The sequence below is a fragment of the Chinchilla lanigera genome, unplaced genomic scaffold (assembly GCF_000276665.1).
Source record: "Chinchilla lanigera isolate Chin_1 unplaced genomic scaffold, ChiLan1.0 scaffold00079, whole genome shotgun sequence".
Taxonomy (NCBI): Eukaryota; Metazoa; Chordata; class Mammalia; order Rodentia; family Chinchillidae; genus Chinchilla; species Chinchilla lanigera.
Genome location: NW_004955480.1, coordinates 1,171,223 through 1,189,072, shown reverse-complemented (window position 1 = coordinate 1,189,072; position 17,850 = coordinate 1,171,223). Strand labels below are relative to the sequence as shown.

At 37.2% G+C, this 17,850-nt stretch overlaps 1 protein-coding gene across 4 annotated transcripts in view; it reads right to left on the bottom strand.

Moving 5' to 3' along the window:
- Positions 1 to 696: 696 nt before the first annotated feature.
- The window catches only part of Ppargc1a (peroxisome proliferator-activated receptor gamma, coactivator 1 alpha), a 644,980-nt gene continuing 627,826 nt past the window's right edge, over positions 697 to 17,850 (bottom strand). For all 4 annotated transcript variants that reach the window (XM_005402464.2, XM_005402463.2, XM_005402462.2 and 1 more), the window contains 3 exons: positions 10,260 to 10,381; positions 9,767 to 9,918; positions 697 to 4,541 (listed from right to left, as the gene is read on the bottom strand). In XM_005402464.2, the coding sequence (XP_005402521.1) occupies positions 4,438 to 4,541; positions 9,767 to 9,918; positions 10,260 to 10,381 (378 nt within the window). In that variant the 3' untranslated portion in view covers positions 697 to 4,437. The remainder of the gene's footprint in view (positions 4,542 to 9,766; positions 9,919 to 10,259; positions 10,382 to 17,850) is intronic.

Genomic DNA, 17,850 nt, shown 5'->3' with positions numbered 1-17,850 from the left:
AATATTTACATTATTTATTCTTTTCTCTCTAGGAAATTTGGGGGGAGGGGCACGATATATCGAGTCACTTTTCCCCAGTGGCAGGTTCATGCGCATTTTGAAATACAAGTGACTGAGAGCAGAAAGGACCATCTGAAATCAGGGGAGAGGGCAATGCTAATAATGCAGTCTTTGTCGTTAGGACCACCCCCACCTACCAGGTGCGATGGACCGCCTGACAGGAAGACACGTCGACAGCTCTCAGCTCACCCCATATGTAACCTGATGACTTACATAAGATCAGGGACTACATCCTGTTACACATCTCTGAGAAATATCCAGTCCATCTCCTACGCTGAATATTTAGCAGATTTCTCCCCGGGGCAATAGCTTCTACTTGAAAATACACATTTTCTAGGGTTAAGTGCAAAAATAGAACTAATCCATTGGATAACGTCCCACATCACTTTTCACCTCTGAACGTTCATTAGAGAAATCACCGTGTCTGCCTTCACGGATTGGAAGGAGATAAGTAAAACACGGAAGGTGCATACTTCCTTAGAGCTGAAATGCATCCATGAATACGGAAAAGCAGGAAGAAAGGGGGAGAGAGAGAGAACGAGCCAGAGAGGAAATGGAATAGTAATAAGCAAGTGATATGTTCTGATCTGAGAAACATGCCAGCAGTTTGGTTACGATAAATAAGAAAAGCAGAGGTAGATTTGAAACATTCGTTTCCCTTTATTAGCTCAGTGAGGCTGATGTGTACTGCACATTTAAAAAAAATCACAGGAATTTTCATACAATGAATAAAACCACAACAATACATGTAGAATTGGCAGGTGGAAAAAAAGCCCGGCAAGGGCTCAACTAATCTCTCACTTTCCCTCTTCAGCATAGTTCAAGCAACAGTATTACACTTTCACCTACAAATCTTAAAGTAGCTCCATCAAATCAGCAGTTCACATTATTGAAAATGTCTGTCACATAGGTACAAATTTAGAATCATCACATTATATTACATGGCTATTCTAGGTCATCTATAGATCAGGTCTTAGACTACAGTGATTGAAGTTCTCATTACAGCCATCAAAAAAGGACACATAATCATTACCTACTGTAAGCTCACATCTAAAGGCATGAAAAGGTTTCCTTTTTTCAACCGACCCAAACGTCATATCCCAATAGTGCAAAGTTCCCTCTCTGCTGCTTTGAATGTTGACAGCCCAACAGTTGTTCTCAGAGTCATTTAGCAAAAATTGATTTTGTTGCATTGGAAGAATTATTCTGCTACGTCTCTTTAAAAACCCCACATTTCTAAAGCACCAATTCGATTACCAAAATTGTAGATGTGGTACTTACCACAGCGTGAAGGCAATGGCCCATGGTCATCTAAAAATCCTACAGATCTATGCTGAAATTTGCCTCCAGTGATGATGGGGTGCATATGCTCATTTGAAATACTCTGTCCCAAAAATTTTTTTTAAAAAACAGGAACACAGCTTACATTTTGATGGGCTACCCACAGTGTCTGCATAAGATACAAAAGCTTCACTAACTTTAGATGCGATTTGAAGTTCATGGAGGAAACCTATCTTCATGGTAACAATATTTGTTAGGCCACAGGGGGATAAATTAATCCGAAACATGGAGTCTGTAGTGTTGTCCAGGTCAAAAAGGAGAATGTATTTAAGATTGGATCACAAAAATTTAAAGGCAAAATAGAGAATGCATCTGATCCTTGAACACATAATAGGATTTACTAAATATTGATTTCTTAAAAATAATTTATTGCTCTTAATAGTCTTTTATTCTACAACAGAAGATACTCAAAATTCAGAAAGAAAGACTGTAAACTTTAGTTTGGCGTTCACAAAGAGTTAAAATACCTGCATTTAACCTACAGAACAACAAGAATTAGGCGGATTAAAGATGTGTTACTGTTGTAACGCAGAACCTGTGAACAAGTTCTTTTATTTCATAGTATTTTTATTGCTTTCTATCTACTTAGAAATAAGAAGCCAAAAACTCAAGCAAGCATCCGACAGGACAGACAGTGGATTCACTCAGAACACAATATGCTGGTGATAAATGAATGCAGCTCTCAAAATTAGCTGCACTGGCCTGGGGGTGAAACCGATTTGATAAGATCATGTTGGGTGAAAGAAAGGAAAAGAACGATTAAGTAGTAGGTATAGCACGTCTTCCGGAAAAGTCATGTCAGTCAAACAGGTATCAAATCTCGATTGAGTAACTTGAATACACACTCCAAACTTTAGTGAATTCCATTCCTGGGACTCCACACTCAGATGAAATCCTGATGCTCAAAATGGAGGGTTTTTTTTTTTCTGAAGTTTTTTTATTTAATTTAGCAGAAGCAATGGCATCAAGAACAACATCATGGTCACGTCAGAGGCCATGCTAGTGCAATAGGAACACTGCTTCTGCAAAAGCTGAGTTTCCACAAGGAAGAACTTACACTCCAACCTGACAATCGCCATGCATCCTAGGTAGAAAATCTCCACTGGCTTTATTATTTTCATCATCTCATAATTTATAATAAATAGGCTATCTGCAACTGATAAATATGTCTCTTTAGTAAACAAAGGAATGAAATATCAGTATTTATACAGGATGCATAACTGTAAAAAATACAGATAAATACCATCATCATACTCTGCCAAGGGAAAGAGATACTGGCTTCAAAGATAAGTCTTCAGACACACATTAATTATTGTAAAAATCATACTGTAATTATTACCTCAGCATTTTGTATCAAATTAAAATCACAAAAATTAAAACAAAACAGCATTTTAAAAAGATTTTTTTGACCTCTAGTTTCAAAACTACTGTTGATAGAGAAAATAAAAACATTTCTTAATGGTTACCCATTGAGAGACTTTACATAAAATCATGATATCTTCTAGAAAAATTTTAGATGAGAAAATTTCATTCCCCTAACAAATCCAGTGTATAAAACTTCAAAGAAAAACAAGCAACAAGAAAATGTGGAAAAATATCGCAGAAGTGGTTAATACCTTTAGGGGACTAGGATATTTTCGGACAAGATGCTTAGATCAAAGCTCACCTAAGAAGGGATGGATGTGCGTAAAGCATCATTTTGTTGTAGTTGCCCTCAACGGATACACACACGGTCTTTTGTTTTGTTTTGTTTTGTTTTTTTTACAATCAAATATATATAAGCAGTAAGTTCAGCTTCTAAATATGTTAGTGTACAATAATTGTTTCACCTCATAATTACATTTGAATATTCTTGATTAAGAAAAATTTAGCAGTTTTGAAAAGAAGGCTGCATTTACAGTGCATAGCTATAACAAAAAAGAACATTGTTGTATCGTATGTACATAAAATAAAAATACTCCCATTTAACATCTGTAAATACTCAACTACATCAGAGAATGTAGCAATTACACTATCCGAACACATCCAGAGAGTTCTACTCAACTCTCATGAGCAATGTAACACCACGTCTGCTCCTCAGAAAGAATTGTCCAGCAAGCTGCACGCTTGACCATTGACAAGGCTGTTAAAATTTGCAGTGGAAAGTCAACATTTTGGACATTTATATGGGTGTCAGGACCAAAGATGAACTACAGAAACTTCAAAATGTTAGGAAAGTTTAGCATTCTGGTGTCTGCAGTATCCTCTCCCACCCAGATTCCATGGCAAAAAGGAAAAGAAAAAAACAGAGAGAGAAAGAGAGAGAGAGAGAGAGAAAGAGAGGGAGACAGGATATTAGTTCTATGGAACCTGTGGTTTCTTCAGGATTGTCAGATAATCATTAATGTTATGAGAGAAAGCTTGCTTCGAGTTGATTTTGCACTTTCTTAAAAAACAGAGAAGGAGGCTGATGCCCGGACATCAGCAGCGGTCATTTTAGGGTGGTTTGTGGTTGGTTAGTTTTCTTTCCTTTTCAATTTTTATATATATATATGTATATATATATTTTTTTCCTTTTGAATAGAATACGAACATTTTGAAGTTCTAGGTTTTAAGTGTGTCTTCATGGAACTGCTGCCATTTGAAGTGGTTTGCCCTTGCACGTTCTGGTCAGGTGGCCCCAGTCTTCACACACACACACACACACACACACACACACGCACGCACACACACGTCCCCCAAACCAAGTGTACACACACACACACACAAACACACACACTGTCACCAAGAGACTCCAGGGAAAGCAAAGCCGACACCCATGAATAAACATGTGCTTACTGAATATCATTCTGTCTCTTGCCTCTTCAGCAGCTGTGTTCATGTAAACCATTGTTGCTGTTGTTGTTTGTTGTTGTATTGTTGTATTGTTGTTTTGTTTTTGTACAGAGAGTGTAAAGTAGGAGAACTTCCTAAGTATGACTTGAAATAGTCTGTCCACGAAGGACGCGCTGTCCGTGAGGTATTCACCATCTCTGTCATCCTCGGCCAGGGAACATGTTACCTGCGCAAGCTTCTCTGAGCTTCTTTCAGTAAACTATCAAAATCCAGAGAGTCATACTTGCTCTTGGTGGAAGCAGGGTCAAAGTCATCTGAGTTTGAATCTGAAAGAAACACAAGCCAGGTTAGATGGACCCTTTGTTGATGGCCATTAGCACAATCATTCCAGTTCAAAACTGCCTGACTCAACTGCAGCTTAGCCAATCAATACCTTTAAAAAAACAATGCCCAGATTTTCCTGGATACTGCATGTATATAGGCAGAGGATGTATATAGGTTGAGCTTTCAAAAACATGTACCTATTGATTCATTTTAGATGGAAACACTTCTGGGAGGAAGGCAAAAACAGTCTTTCACCTCTTTTTTAGGCAATTACTTTTCCCTCTGGAATACTAAGAGACTTGCTTAGCATTCTTCCATAACCCAGCCATGGAAGCACATGTAGAAGCTCAGACTAACTTTCCTACTCAGTGGAGTTCACTTCACTGAGCATGAAAGGCAGTTGAGTGGAAGGAGGGAATCACTCCAGAACATTCCTCAATCCCCAACCTGCTGCTGCCCTTTGAGGCAGAAGGGGCATCCAATCAATCTCATCATGCACCCCAATACTTCTATCAGCCCAGCAATGCAGGTGTGAACACTTCTCCAATTAGAAGCGCTACAGAAATATTTCCCATGCTGAGAGGGGACTTTCAGCCTCTGCTCATCAATAGGAGAGAATAAATATGCAGTTATAAATACAACTATGCTCTCTCTTGGAAGCTTAAATTAATCCAAGTCGTGTTTACCCAAATTGCACATGCTACTTTAAGTGACCCTTAATAAATAGATGTGCTTGAGAAATGCTGAATATAAAATTTAATTCTGTGAAATACTTCTGATTTTTGTCCATTCACATCGATAGAAAAATCAAATATTTCTTGCTGGTCTTGCAAGTAGGAAGAGTGGCTTAGAAATACAATCAGAAGCCATTTGCAAATATACTCATCCTTTGGAAAACATTTATTTGAAAGGAAAATAAACATTTCTGCAGCACATTGATAGATATAATAAAATATAAGCATTTCCATGTTTTCTTCCAGAGGAAGTTCCAACAGAAATGCTTGGTAGTAGAAGAATATAAAGTTGATAAAAGGATATAAAGTTGATAATTCACACAGTGAAACTATTGTGCTGAAAATACTGCAATACTCCAAGCTCTTCAGCACCAATATTACGTTATGGTCCCCAACTCTCATTCAACTTTCGCTGTCTTAGATCTAAAGACAAAATAAACTGCTTTACTTATTTTCTTTCTTTCCTACAGTCCTTACCTAATGACTTTCTTCCAGCAAGTTTTTCCAGGTAAGAACAACAGCAATTATAATCTTCTCCAGATATTAAAGTGAAGACAAAATGTAGCCAAGATTTCTTCAAAACTACCTTCAAAAGTTCATTCTTTTTTTTTTTTTTTTTTTTTTTTGGTTTTTCTCCAGTACTGGGAACCGAACTCATGACCTTGCACTTGCCAGGCAGGCGCTTTTGCCGCTGAGCTAAATCCCCAGCTAAATCCTCAAAAGTTCATTCTTAAGCGATTCTAACTTTTACCTTTCTCCTCATGGCCTAGTGAATGCTTATATTACTAAGGGTTCAGAGTAGCTGAAATTCAAGTCAAGATCTTTTTGCAAAGACAAAAAATAAATAATGTCTCATACAGTGTAAGGGATTAGCTTGAAATCAGAATTCCATTTGCATTTAGGATTGGGATGGAACATTCTCCCAGTGACTGTAGTCTGCACGACAAAAGGCTACACAGAACCATCAGGAACATGTACATATGCCTTTTCTTGGAAGTAATATTGAAAATCATTAAATTTTTTTACTTTAGATTATTCCAAGCGAGACCTGCAATTTCATTGTTTCTATATTTCCATTCTCAAGTATGAAGAATTTTTTTGCCATAAGTAGTTCTCAAGAATTTCTGGACTATGAAAGAGCATGTGGCTGTGTACCCACTTACACAAGCACATTGTGTGGCACAGAAAACCTTTTTTATTACATGAGGTGGGAAATAGTCAGATGCAGTTCTTCAGGCAATCACATCCACTCTACTACATTCTCTCTCCTTAACAGAAAGATGTTGCAATACATGAAAGTATAAAAAAACAAAACTGTTATCGGACTACCCTGCAAGCCACTAATTACTTTTCAAAAAGAAACAGTTGTGAACTATGATGCTATACAAATGGCACTGCAACTGTATCCCTAGTACTAGGAAAAATACATGGCACAAAGTAGGTACTCAAATTAATGTTTTTCAAATGAATATATTAATCTCAAATACTTACATAATATTACAACCATGGTTGAAAACATTTGTGCTGGGATCTGAGAGTGATTTACCAATACATGCCAAAGTATTTGTAAATACTATACCAATCTTACACTGTTAGCATAGTTTCTCTATTTTTCCTCTTTAATATTTTTGTCAATTTTTTAAATGATCATTCATTTATAAGAGAAAACAGAAAAACACACAGAGTAAAGATTCATATAAAACTGATTTCAAGTGCTTACTTCACCCTGGTAACCTTGATCAAGTCACATTAAACTTTCAGCTTACTTATAAAACTAGCTCACGAGTAGAAGGTTAAAACCATTTTATTTAACTCTAATAACAGTGTAGTAACCACTAGCTGTTTTCAATAGTGGAGAAATACGATGTGTGAGCTAATTTCACTTAGAGGAGCAAATAGAAATAAGAAAAAAAATTGTTAATCTCTCTAAAATATCATGGTAAAGTTACTCCACATCACGTCATTTTTACTTCACTCTTCATACACATCTAAGTTCCCAATCTCTTCAAGAATCCAAAATACTCTTAAGCTCACCATACTAAGTGCCTGTGTGTGCTCTTGCCTTTCAGGAATAAAAGGAAGACAGATGAGAATTCCACCGAGTTCCAAAGCTAGATCCTTTGCCCATTCTTCTATTTTAAAACATCTCTAAGTTTCTAATTTTGCATTCCTATGATTTTAATCATAATCCTAGCTACTGACCTCCTATATTACGCCCGTTTATTGACCACCTATATTACGCCCATAGTTGTACTAAGAGCATCACAAATAATCACAATATTGTAAGGCCTTTTACAAAGAGACACTCAGAAGCTAATAGAGGCCAGGGTTAGAGCTCAGTGGCATAAGTGCCTGCCTGGCAAGTGCAAGGTCCTGAGTTCAATTCCTGGTACAAAAAAAAGAAGATAATGGAGTTGAATTGTTTGTTTGAGATCAGTGAAAGCCAAGTTACCAGCCCAGGTGCTCAGGATTCCAAAGTCAGAGATCTTTTAGAGTCCACTATGCTGCACAGACAGAAAAAGAGCCTCTTCCCACTGCAGAGCTTGAGGGAATTGGAAAATACCATGCTCCCACAGTGCACATCAAACATACTTTCCAGAAAATGCAGAGTGATTTTAGCAACGGCAAAGCTTCTATTGCTGCTGGCTAGGTAGGGAGATAATGAGAGGAGAACATTCCTCTTAGAAATATTTCAGGGAGGCGCCAGTTCAATTTGGAAATACTATCCAATCCTCCCGCTACAACGATGAATCTTGATCTGAAGGCCCCTCTAGGTACCTTATTTTAAACCCTAGATGTTTTGAGAGAGTAGAAATACCCTGGCCTTCATCACCGAAGAAAATAAGTCAAATCAAGTCAAGGTTTCAATCTGTCTTGACTGTTTTTATCAGCCAACATTTGAACAAATGACTTGCCACATTTTATATTTTCATCCCTCGGCCTCTATCTCTCTAACAGTCAGCTGCCTCTCCCCGCTCCACACTATCTATTTAGCTTGTGAAGTGAATTATAGCATATTCCCCTGAACAATGCACACCACCTATATCAATTACTCCAGCAAGACACTACACTGCGTTAAAAGGGAAAAAGAAATCCCCGTATTTGGTATTCATTTCTTTCTTTACACCATGCCAGTGCAATTTTGGAAAAATATCTAATAATGCTAGGGAGTAGATGCATAGGTTAATATTATTGTTATTATAAATTAATTTTAAAATTACATCATATGCACAAGGCATTTGGTACTTTCCTTCCTCATTTCTTCCTCAAAGAATTAAAAGGCTTATAATATACACATTAGATGAGGAATGACATGTGAAGGAACAAAATTCCTGGAAAGGAAATTAAGATATCTATTGTAACATTATTTTTAATATCAAAAAATTAAATAATGATACATGCATAGCCATAATGGAACAATTAAATATAACCAACTAACAAAATACTGTGCAGGCATTAAAACTATTGACAAATTATTTTAATGCCATGCATCACAGTAGTAAATGAGTTTATATAATAATGTCGATAAAAGTAGAATTTAATATATTCCTATGTATATGACCTCAACTATAAGAAATCAGGCATTCCCACGTAAAAGGCAATCCATTCACTTAGTAATAATGGTTATTTTGGGGTGATAGGTTGATAGGTAATTTTGCATTTCTTCCTAATACTGGCTTATCTTTTCTAAATTTTACTTCTTGATTCTGTAGGACTTTGTAAAAGGCAAAATGTATATTTATGTATGTTTTATTTTAATTATCTGCAAAATGGAGAAGATAACATTAACATTCACCTCCTAAGGTAATGCTGGTAATCAAGTGGGGAAACATTTGCAAAGCTCCTGCACAGAGCCTCGCTAGCATATGGAAACAACAAATACTGGATTTCATTTCTTTGGTTCTAAAGAAAGGAAATGTGGAGTGAGCTACAGTAAGAAGTTTTACTTTCTCCCTGCAAGTTACGTTTCATCAAAAATTATATTTTGAGAGTTTGGGAAACAATAAAAAGAATAAGACCTTTGCATATTTGCATAAAACAATGATGGCAGTGCAATGGTTTATACGATAGGATTCAGGGTAAGTGTGGAGTGTAAAAAACAGATTACAAGCATATAGACAAAAAACTCCATGTGGGTAAACTTAAACCCATGTGGATAAACACAATACACCATACACATACAAACAACACAGCACGCACATATGCAAAACACAGTACCACACACACACGCACACACACACACACACACATACACACAAAGTGGAATATCAGTAGCTATGGAGCCAGAAGGATTTACTTCTGTGGTTTATTGCTAAGACCTACACTACTTGCCTTTGCAATTGTCCCATACATTTAAAAGAGTATCTGCGCTCAAGTGTTCTCTTCAGTAAAATAAAATGATGGCTCAACCCTAGGTGCCTGCAGAGTATGTTTGCTCCCATTTTGAGCTCTACATTATGGATTCCTCATTCTATGTACAATAAAATCCATACCTAGGTCTGCATAGTTAGACTTGAAAAATTGCTTGCGTCCACAAAAGTACAGCTCGAAGTCAGTTTCGTTTGACCTGCGCAAAGTATATCCATTTTCAAGAGCAGCAAAAGCATCACAGGTGTAACGGTAAGTGATGAAACCATAGCTGTCTCTGCAATGGACAAAGAGAAATTCAGACTGTTTAAGGAGCATTAACATATAGGACTGTAACCCTTTCTACTTTGGGAGACTTCCCTGGTGCCAGTGTCTGAGCCACTGCCTCCATTTATCAGTATGATTGTCCTGTCAAGCAGCTAAATACTTATTTCTGGGACAGGAAATCTCAACTAGAAAGATTAATAAATAGGGATGAAAGAAAATAAATAAGGTTCTGAACTCAACATGTCATCTGTCAAAGTACTTACATTGGCAACTCCCATCCTAGGAATCTTAGGGCCATAATTTTTTACATACGTCAGCTTCTAAACAAGAAATAATCTTGAAGAGTCTCACCCATCATCCCGCAGATTTACTGTGCACTCCTCAATTTCACCAAAAACTTCAAAGCGGTCCCTCAGTTCCGTCCGTGTTGTGTCAGGTCTGATTTTACCGACGTAAATCACACGGCGCTCTTCCTAGCGGGGAGGTAAGGAGAGACTTCTGCTAGTTCTGGATTTGGAAAGAAGATGCTGCTCTAGAAATATCCAGAAGCGCACAAGCATGCATAACTGGAACTCACCAAGTGAGCACCCCGTACACCACACCCAGGGAAAACCACCCCTCCACCAGATCTCACTCTCCATGGCTTCAACACTGATCTCTTCATTCTCACCCATGTATTCTTCTCTGTGCTGCTCTACATTTTTCCACTTTTCCTAGCCCTTCTGCTGTCCCTTTACACAAACCTTTACATGTTAGAAAAGAAGTGTATGCAATGGGTTTCACTAATACTCATGAAATATTTGAATACTTGTGATTTGATTATTAATCCTCAAAATTGGTTTGACCCTGACCTGGTGTTCAAGGCTATTTAATTTCTCATCAATACACAATACCAGTTGGAGACACTCAAAATTTGATACCCTTAAAAGAGAGGGTCTTAAATTCTAGTATATGTGGAAAGTGCTTGGTGTGCTTGTTTAAAATAAAAATTACTGGAGTTTATCCTAGCTGTACAGTAAAAAAGAATTGGAAGACAAGGTTCAACAGTCTTCATTTTTAACAAGCACACCCCAGTGATTTTGACACAGGTGGTCCAAAGACAATAATTTGAGAAATGTAGTCTTAAAATATAGGACATTTTAAGCCATGGGTCTCTGAAGAATAAGAGCTAAATAAAAGAGGCCATAAATTTCACTTTGCCAATAGATCTACTTTTATTTTAGGAACAGGGTAGAGGGGTGTGGCCTAATTTTCACAAGTGAAGTCAATATCATCATAATCTGAAAATCGTCAGCAATTTGTAACTTATGAAATATGAGATGGCTATTTTGTAACCCAAGGGCAGATTCTTTTTTTAAAAATCAGATGCATATTCTTAGTGTGGAAAGCAATCTTATTGTTCTTTATTTCATTTAGGAAGACAAGGCAGAAGGGGAGAAAGGCTCTCAAAACTCAGGAAAGGTTACATGAGATCACAAGGAGTTACAGTAAAGAATGTTCCTACTGACTACTCTGTGTGTGGACTCTGGATAAATAAGCATAAAATGATCTTGAGGTTGCAGAGTCTCAGGTTAGACTGACGTAAAGACAAAGACAAAGGCAGGCCTGAGGTGCAGATTCATCCTGCCCAATAGTTTTCTCTGGAATTTTAAGATTCCCCATGCTGTGGTCTAAAATCTAATTTAGGCTTACTGCAAAAAGATGCCCTACAGTGGTTATTGAATGTCCTCCCTTTTCATGTGCCCAGGACTAGCAAAGAGTGAGCGCTCCTATGCACTTGTGAGGCATAACTGAGCAATTCACAGATGCTTCAACTTCCTAGATATCTTCTCATCCACACCTGGTCGTGTGTGATCACGTGCAATGACCCTGTCTCCAATTCTGCCAGAGAAGGAAGTTCCTCTGAGTGTCACACACAGTCAACTCGACTTACCCCCTTACGGTGGCTCTCCCACCGGCCACTCAAACTGGACTAACATTACCAAACCAGACTCTCCAGCTTCCCCTCTGCCCAGCTGGTCCTTTCCCCACGCTCCCTATCAGGGAAGATTACACCACTTCCCCTGTTTTTCCATACAAAAATCTATATGCCCGCTCTTTATCCTCTCTGCATATCCAGTACCTATGTCCATTTGACTTTTACCTCCTAGTTGCTCTTTAACATAGCTCTTTTCCCCCTCTCCCTTAAGCCAAGTTGCCAGCTTCTTTCTGGACTAGTGTAACAGCCTTGTAACTTGACTCCCTGTGTCCAGGATTTTCCTCGCTTAACCTGCTCTTACACGGCAGGCAGAAGGGTCTTTGCTGAGGAAACAGGAATCTAGTGATGCCACATAGCATCTACAACATTTCAGTGACTGCTCATACGTTTGAACAAAACACGTACATCATGAACAATTCTTACTGAGCACACCCCACCTGGTCTGGTCCTGACTCTATCATGGATTTTTTTCTCTCATCTCCAAGTCTTTCTTTTTTGGGAATCAAACTCAGGACCTTGAGCTTCCCAGATGCTTGTGCCACTGAGCTATATCCTCAGCCCCTCCCGGTCTTTTTTGACTCTACTTTCCAGCCATACTGGGCTTTAATCAGTGCCCAGTAAACACTGTGTTCCTTCCTGTCTAAGGCCTTTGCACAAGCTGGTCCTTTGCTACCTGGAAGAGCCTCCCCACACTGTTTCCCCAAATTCCTCAATGCACATTAGAATTACACTAAGCTCAGTAATCCTTTCATTTCTGAGACTTGAGATGAAGTCAGATTCCTATTAGCTGCTCTTATAGTAAACTCTATTTCTTTTTGAAGTTTTGTGCCTAATTGTAATTAAGTAATTAATACTTTATCTGTCTATATCTGCCTGGCTAGTACAATAAAACTTCATGAAAGTGGAGACTGTATCTTTCCCTTTCACTATTCTAAGGAAAACTGAAACATAACAAAATCTCAGTGAAATTTGCTATAAAACCAATGAACTGCTAATCAATTAGTTGTTTTTAACATTTCCTTGTCTCCTTCATTACATCAAAGATGCCTAAGTGTGACCCTTACTCTCTAACGAAAAAGAAAATAGAAGTTGAGTTCTGTGCATTATCATAGGAAAAATCTTCGCCAGGTTCCTTCCTCAGGTAGCTCGGCTCAGTGAATTAAAAAAGGGAATTTAGACGTTTAAGCACAAGAAGTGTAGAATAGCTACATGCTTGCACGGTCTCACTCACAAAAGTCACCTCTGGAAATCAGAAAGGATACTCCTGAAACAGCTGGTGAAACAATTCCTCTAACCGTAGCTACCCTGCTCACACAACAGACCAGATGAAGTAGCACAGGCAGATCAAGCTTCCTGATACATTTCCATGTAGATTGTATGTCTCAGTTGAAGGTGGTAGTTGTACTGTTCCAGAGCACCCACACATCCTGGCAGTCAACAAATAGAAACGGATGCTGAGGCGCGTGCTGGAACAGCACTGCGTGCATTAGCAAGGGAATCATAACACCACATTCCATTCCATTTATGCATCCTGCCTTAGCCAAACAGCAAAATGTGATGGGACTGTTATCTAAACTTAAACTTCTTGGCACCTGCTTGCATGGTGTTATGGATTTTTTTTATGAGGCTTTTAGGAAAGTTACTACTGTAGAGAGGGAAGGGAGAGGAAAATGCAGAAGAGAAAGAAATTGAGCCATAGCAAAGAAATTGCTCAGCTACCATTATGGGAATACACACAGCCTATGTACTCAAGGAAATTTGAAGTTAAAGCTAAAATTGACCATATGTACACCCATATGCAGACATACTGGGACAGGTTTTGAACTGCAGCAGCTTTACACGAAGTTGTATGCAACAATGATCGCACAAGAAAAAGATAAACTAGAGGACCTTCAGGACAAATACTGATACATTCTGCAGTAGAAAGAAAATACAATAGAGAGAGAGACAGAAGAAATCAAAGGGTTGTCCTACAATTGCTTAAATTATCTTTCAGTCTACCATCTCTTTTTATAAAGCACAGGAATTGGGCCATGTCTCATTACCTTACAAAGAACAGAGATTGAATGCATGATGAAATTCTCATTTGAGAAAATCATTGAAGTGCTTTGTTTTCCAAGTGCTAAAAATGAAAATAGAAGGCATCTGAAAGTCTAGAAGGCGAAGACAAAAATCTTTCCAAGATTGGCCAAGATGTCTAGCAAAGAACCAATTCTTTTTAACATGTTGCAGTTGCATTAGACAGATGAATAGATTTCATATCTTTAAAAAACCTTAACATTTGCAGCCAATTTTTCAAGACATTAATTTCTAAACAGGAGATGAAAGGGAAAGAAATCAAAATGCTTAATAATATTGCCAACTTCTTAAAGGCTTGAAGGAACTCGAAACCTTTGGAAAAAGCTCCTTGAAAAATGATTTTCAGACCAGTTTTCACTATTGAGGGGGACGGAACATTCATCAAATAACTTTTAGCTTCAATTTTCACAAAAGCTAGTTTGCTGATGGGTTGGATAATAAAATTGAAGATTTATGTAGCATTAACAGCTACAGTAAATCCTCATTATACCAAAACACAGGAGATAAATAAGGAAAAAATAGTGAATTAACTGACTTTGCATTACCAAAATCTTTATCAAAAAGAGCATAGAGCCTCCAGTTAACTGGGGAAAACAAATAATAGTTGTTTCTCATCAAATAATAAGCTACTTTTGACAAGAGTTTGACTGAGAAAAGACAGAAATCAGTAGGGAGATCAACATTTAATGAACTTTATATAGGCCAAGTACTACATTTGATGATTTTTAGTGGATTATCTCACTAAAATGTCCTACAGTGCAATGTACCAACAAGGAAGAGTTTGGTATAAATTTTGGTTCCCAGAACTTTTATTCTACCTTTCCAAGTCAGAATAATATAAAAAGCCTTCATTCTGTCCTAAGTAAACTATATGTTAACCTTGACAATGAAAGATCTGTATTAATTTCCATATTAGTTGCCGTGTGACTTCCTCAAAAATTTCCAAGATAAGGCTGGTAGCAAAGCTCAAGAGATGAGCCATCCTTAGCATGTGCTAGGTTCTGCATTCAATGATCACAAGAAAAAAAATGTCCTAAGATATTCTGAATACCCAGGACAATGAATATTGTACCAAGACAGTCTTACTAATACAAAAAGCAAGAAGTAGATGGCTATGTGGAGAAATGAATGGACAGAAACACCAAAATTCTAAAAGATGCTTCAAAAGTATTTTTTTTCCTTCTTACTCTTAATATTGATTAAACTAAATGAATTCAGGAGGCATTCAGTGTCTGCTACTAGGGGAAATTCTTAGGGAAGAAACAAACCTATAGCATTTGGTTTTCCAAAGTTACCCCCATCTGACTACTACTCAGGAATCTTCCTGCTTGGCATGTAAGGCTAATGTGAACAAATTCTGGCTAGTCTACTTAACAGGGAACAAGTAGGTAAATGCCAAAATGCAAGTAAACATACTGGCAAATCAGAAACATACACACAAGATAGCTAAGATAATTGTACTATTACTTTCTATTAGTTCATTGAAAGGAACAGTTAATACTTATATTCTTTGATCAATGTTTCATGCTTATGTCTGGTAATCCAAGCAGTTACTTTGAAAATAATATTATGCCATAGAATAACCATCTTTAATTTCCTATCACCTTCTTTTGAAATTCTGTATCATTTTTATTGTATTTTTTATTCTCTTTAAAATAAAAAGGCTACAGCTTGAACATATAATTTCCTTTTAAAATGCTCTGTTGAAGCATAATTGGTATACAAAATGTGAAAATATTTAATGTCTACATTTTGATGAATTTGGACATCTGTATGCATCTACCGTTCCATCACTATAATGAAGGTACTAAATTTGTATCTACCATCTCCAAAAATTTTGTTGTGTTCTCTTGTGGGGTTTTGTTTCTCTGTCTCTTTCTCTCTCTGTCATTGTCTCTGTCTTTGTCTCTGCTCTTTCAGTCTCTCTCTCTCTCTCTCTCTCTCTCTCTCTCTCTCTCTCTCGCTCTCCACCTTTATCCACCTTTCCTTTTCTCTCCCCTCCCCTTTTCCTCTCTCTCTAGAACATTTAACATAAGAAACATTTAACATAAGTTCTGACTTTATTACATAATTCAACATATACACTGCCATATTTAACCATAGGGATGATGTACAATGGGTTTCAAGAACTTATTCATCTTTCTATGAAGCTGAAAATTTCCAAATACTCAATTTAAAATCATCATATAACCTGTACCCACCCACATGAAATATTTTTATCAAGAGTCTTGAGTACCCCAGCAATACAAAAAAGGCTTGAATAGAAAACTGATTCAATGAATTTATTGTTTCCAAAAGAATAACAAAATCATGTAATTTTTTGTATCATTTGCAAGCAGTACAGCAGCAGCAGCAATGATATACTGCTCCTGGCTCCTGGGCTGTATACTGACCGGCAGAGAAGAACTATGAACTGGCACAGTCATTGCCCATGCACATGTGGGTTTGGTTTTAAGCACTGAGCCATATAATAATGTCTGGATTTGTCCTTTAAATTAACATCCCATTATCGTGTTTTCTGGCAGGAAATTGTACAGATTGCAAATGGAGTTGGACTTAAAATTCAACAAGAAATTAAAGCAGTGACAGTTTCAACATTAAGTACTAAATTGTGCAGAGTCCTGCTGTAATCTGAGTTATTTCAAGTTTCAGGGCCAGCGAAAGGCAGAGCGAGTTGGTTTTTGAGAAAAAGTTTTGTATGAAAGGAGCATTGAAATAGTGGTGATATTCCATCATAATACATGGTGTTTTTAGTAACTACTCCTGATTAGAGTTCTCTTAGCTTTCTGATTTGGTGCACCCACATGGAGCTCCAGGAAGACTTCTAGAAACTCAAGCAATGAAACACTTATAGACTTCTTGTACCATTTTTCTCTTATGAAATTCAAAATAAATGCAATACAGCCCATGAGATAAATAGAAAAGACTAATTTTTGTCAAATATCAATGATTATACTGCAAATGCTTTTTAAGAGATCTCCTTTTGGCCCCTTGGGTCCCCTCAGTATATGACTGCTCCGATCAATAATTAACCTAGCATCACATCCAACATATTTTAGATGTAATTTACTACTTATTACTTACTTTCCAGCTGTCTCAAAAACTGAATGAAAGTTATCTACTCAGCCAATTTAGGTGGCATGTCCCGGTTCACTTAGCTGCTTTCTGAATGAATTTTTAAACAAATTTAGTCAAATGAGTCAAAAATCATTGCATGTATCCCTGTGCTCAAGTCCATAAAATATATTTTATCAGTGCATTATGGTGCTAGCAAATAGACCATTTGGAGAAAGGAAATCAATCAAAAGTCTTCCTGCGGGTTAAGCTCTTTAAATAGGTCCAGTCTGTCTTCAAAGCAGATTTCAAAGTCTTTAGCATGAGTTAGAAGACCCACAAAAATAAGCCTTCCATTGACCCCATCTGGGCTTATTTCTTAAAGTTCGTTGTGCCCCAGGGTTGTGGTGAAATAAATAGTAGTCTCCCAACAAATTCAACTATTTTTCTGAAATAGGCTGTATAGTTTTTCCCTAAAACAGCAATACTCGATAAAATTATAATGCAGCATATATAATTTTAAAATTCCTAAGAGTCATATTTAAATAAGTAAAAAAGAAACTGAAAATTTAATTCTAATGTAATTTATTTAGCTCAATAGATTTAAAATATCACATCAATTTGTGATTGATATAAAAATACTAACTAGATACTTTTCCCTATGCTTTATACTAAGTCTTTAAACCCCATCACAGAGTGTTATCTTTATGCTACCTAACCAAACTACTCATGTGGTTAATGGTTACCATATCAGTCGTTGCCAATGTAGAAAGTCTTTGCTCTCCCTACCTTTATAATTCGGATCATTCTCACCCTCGCTGGGGATGCCCT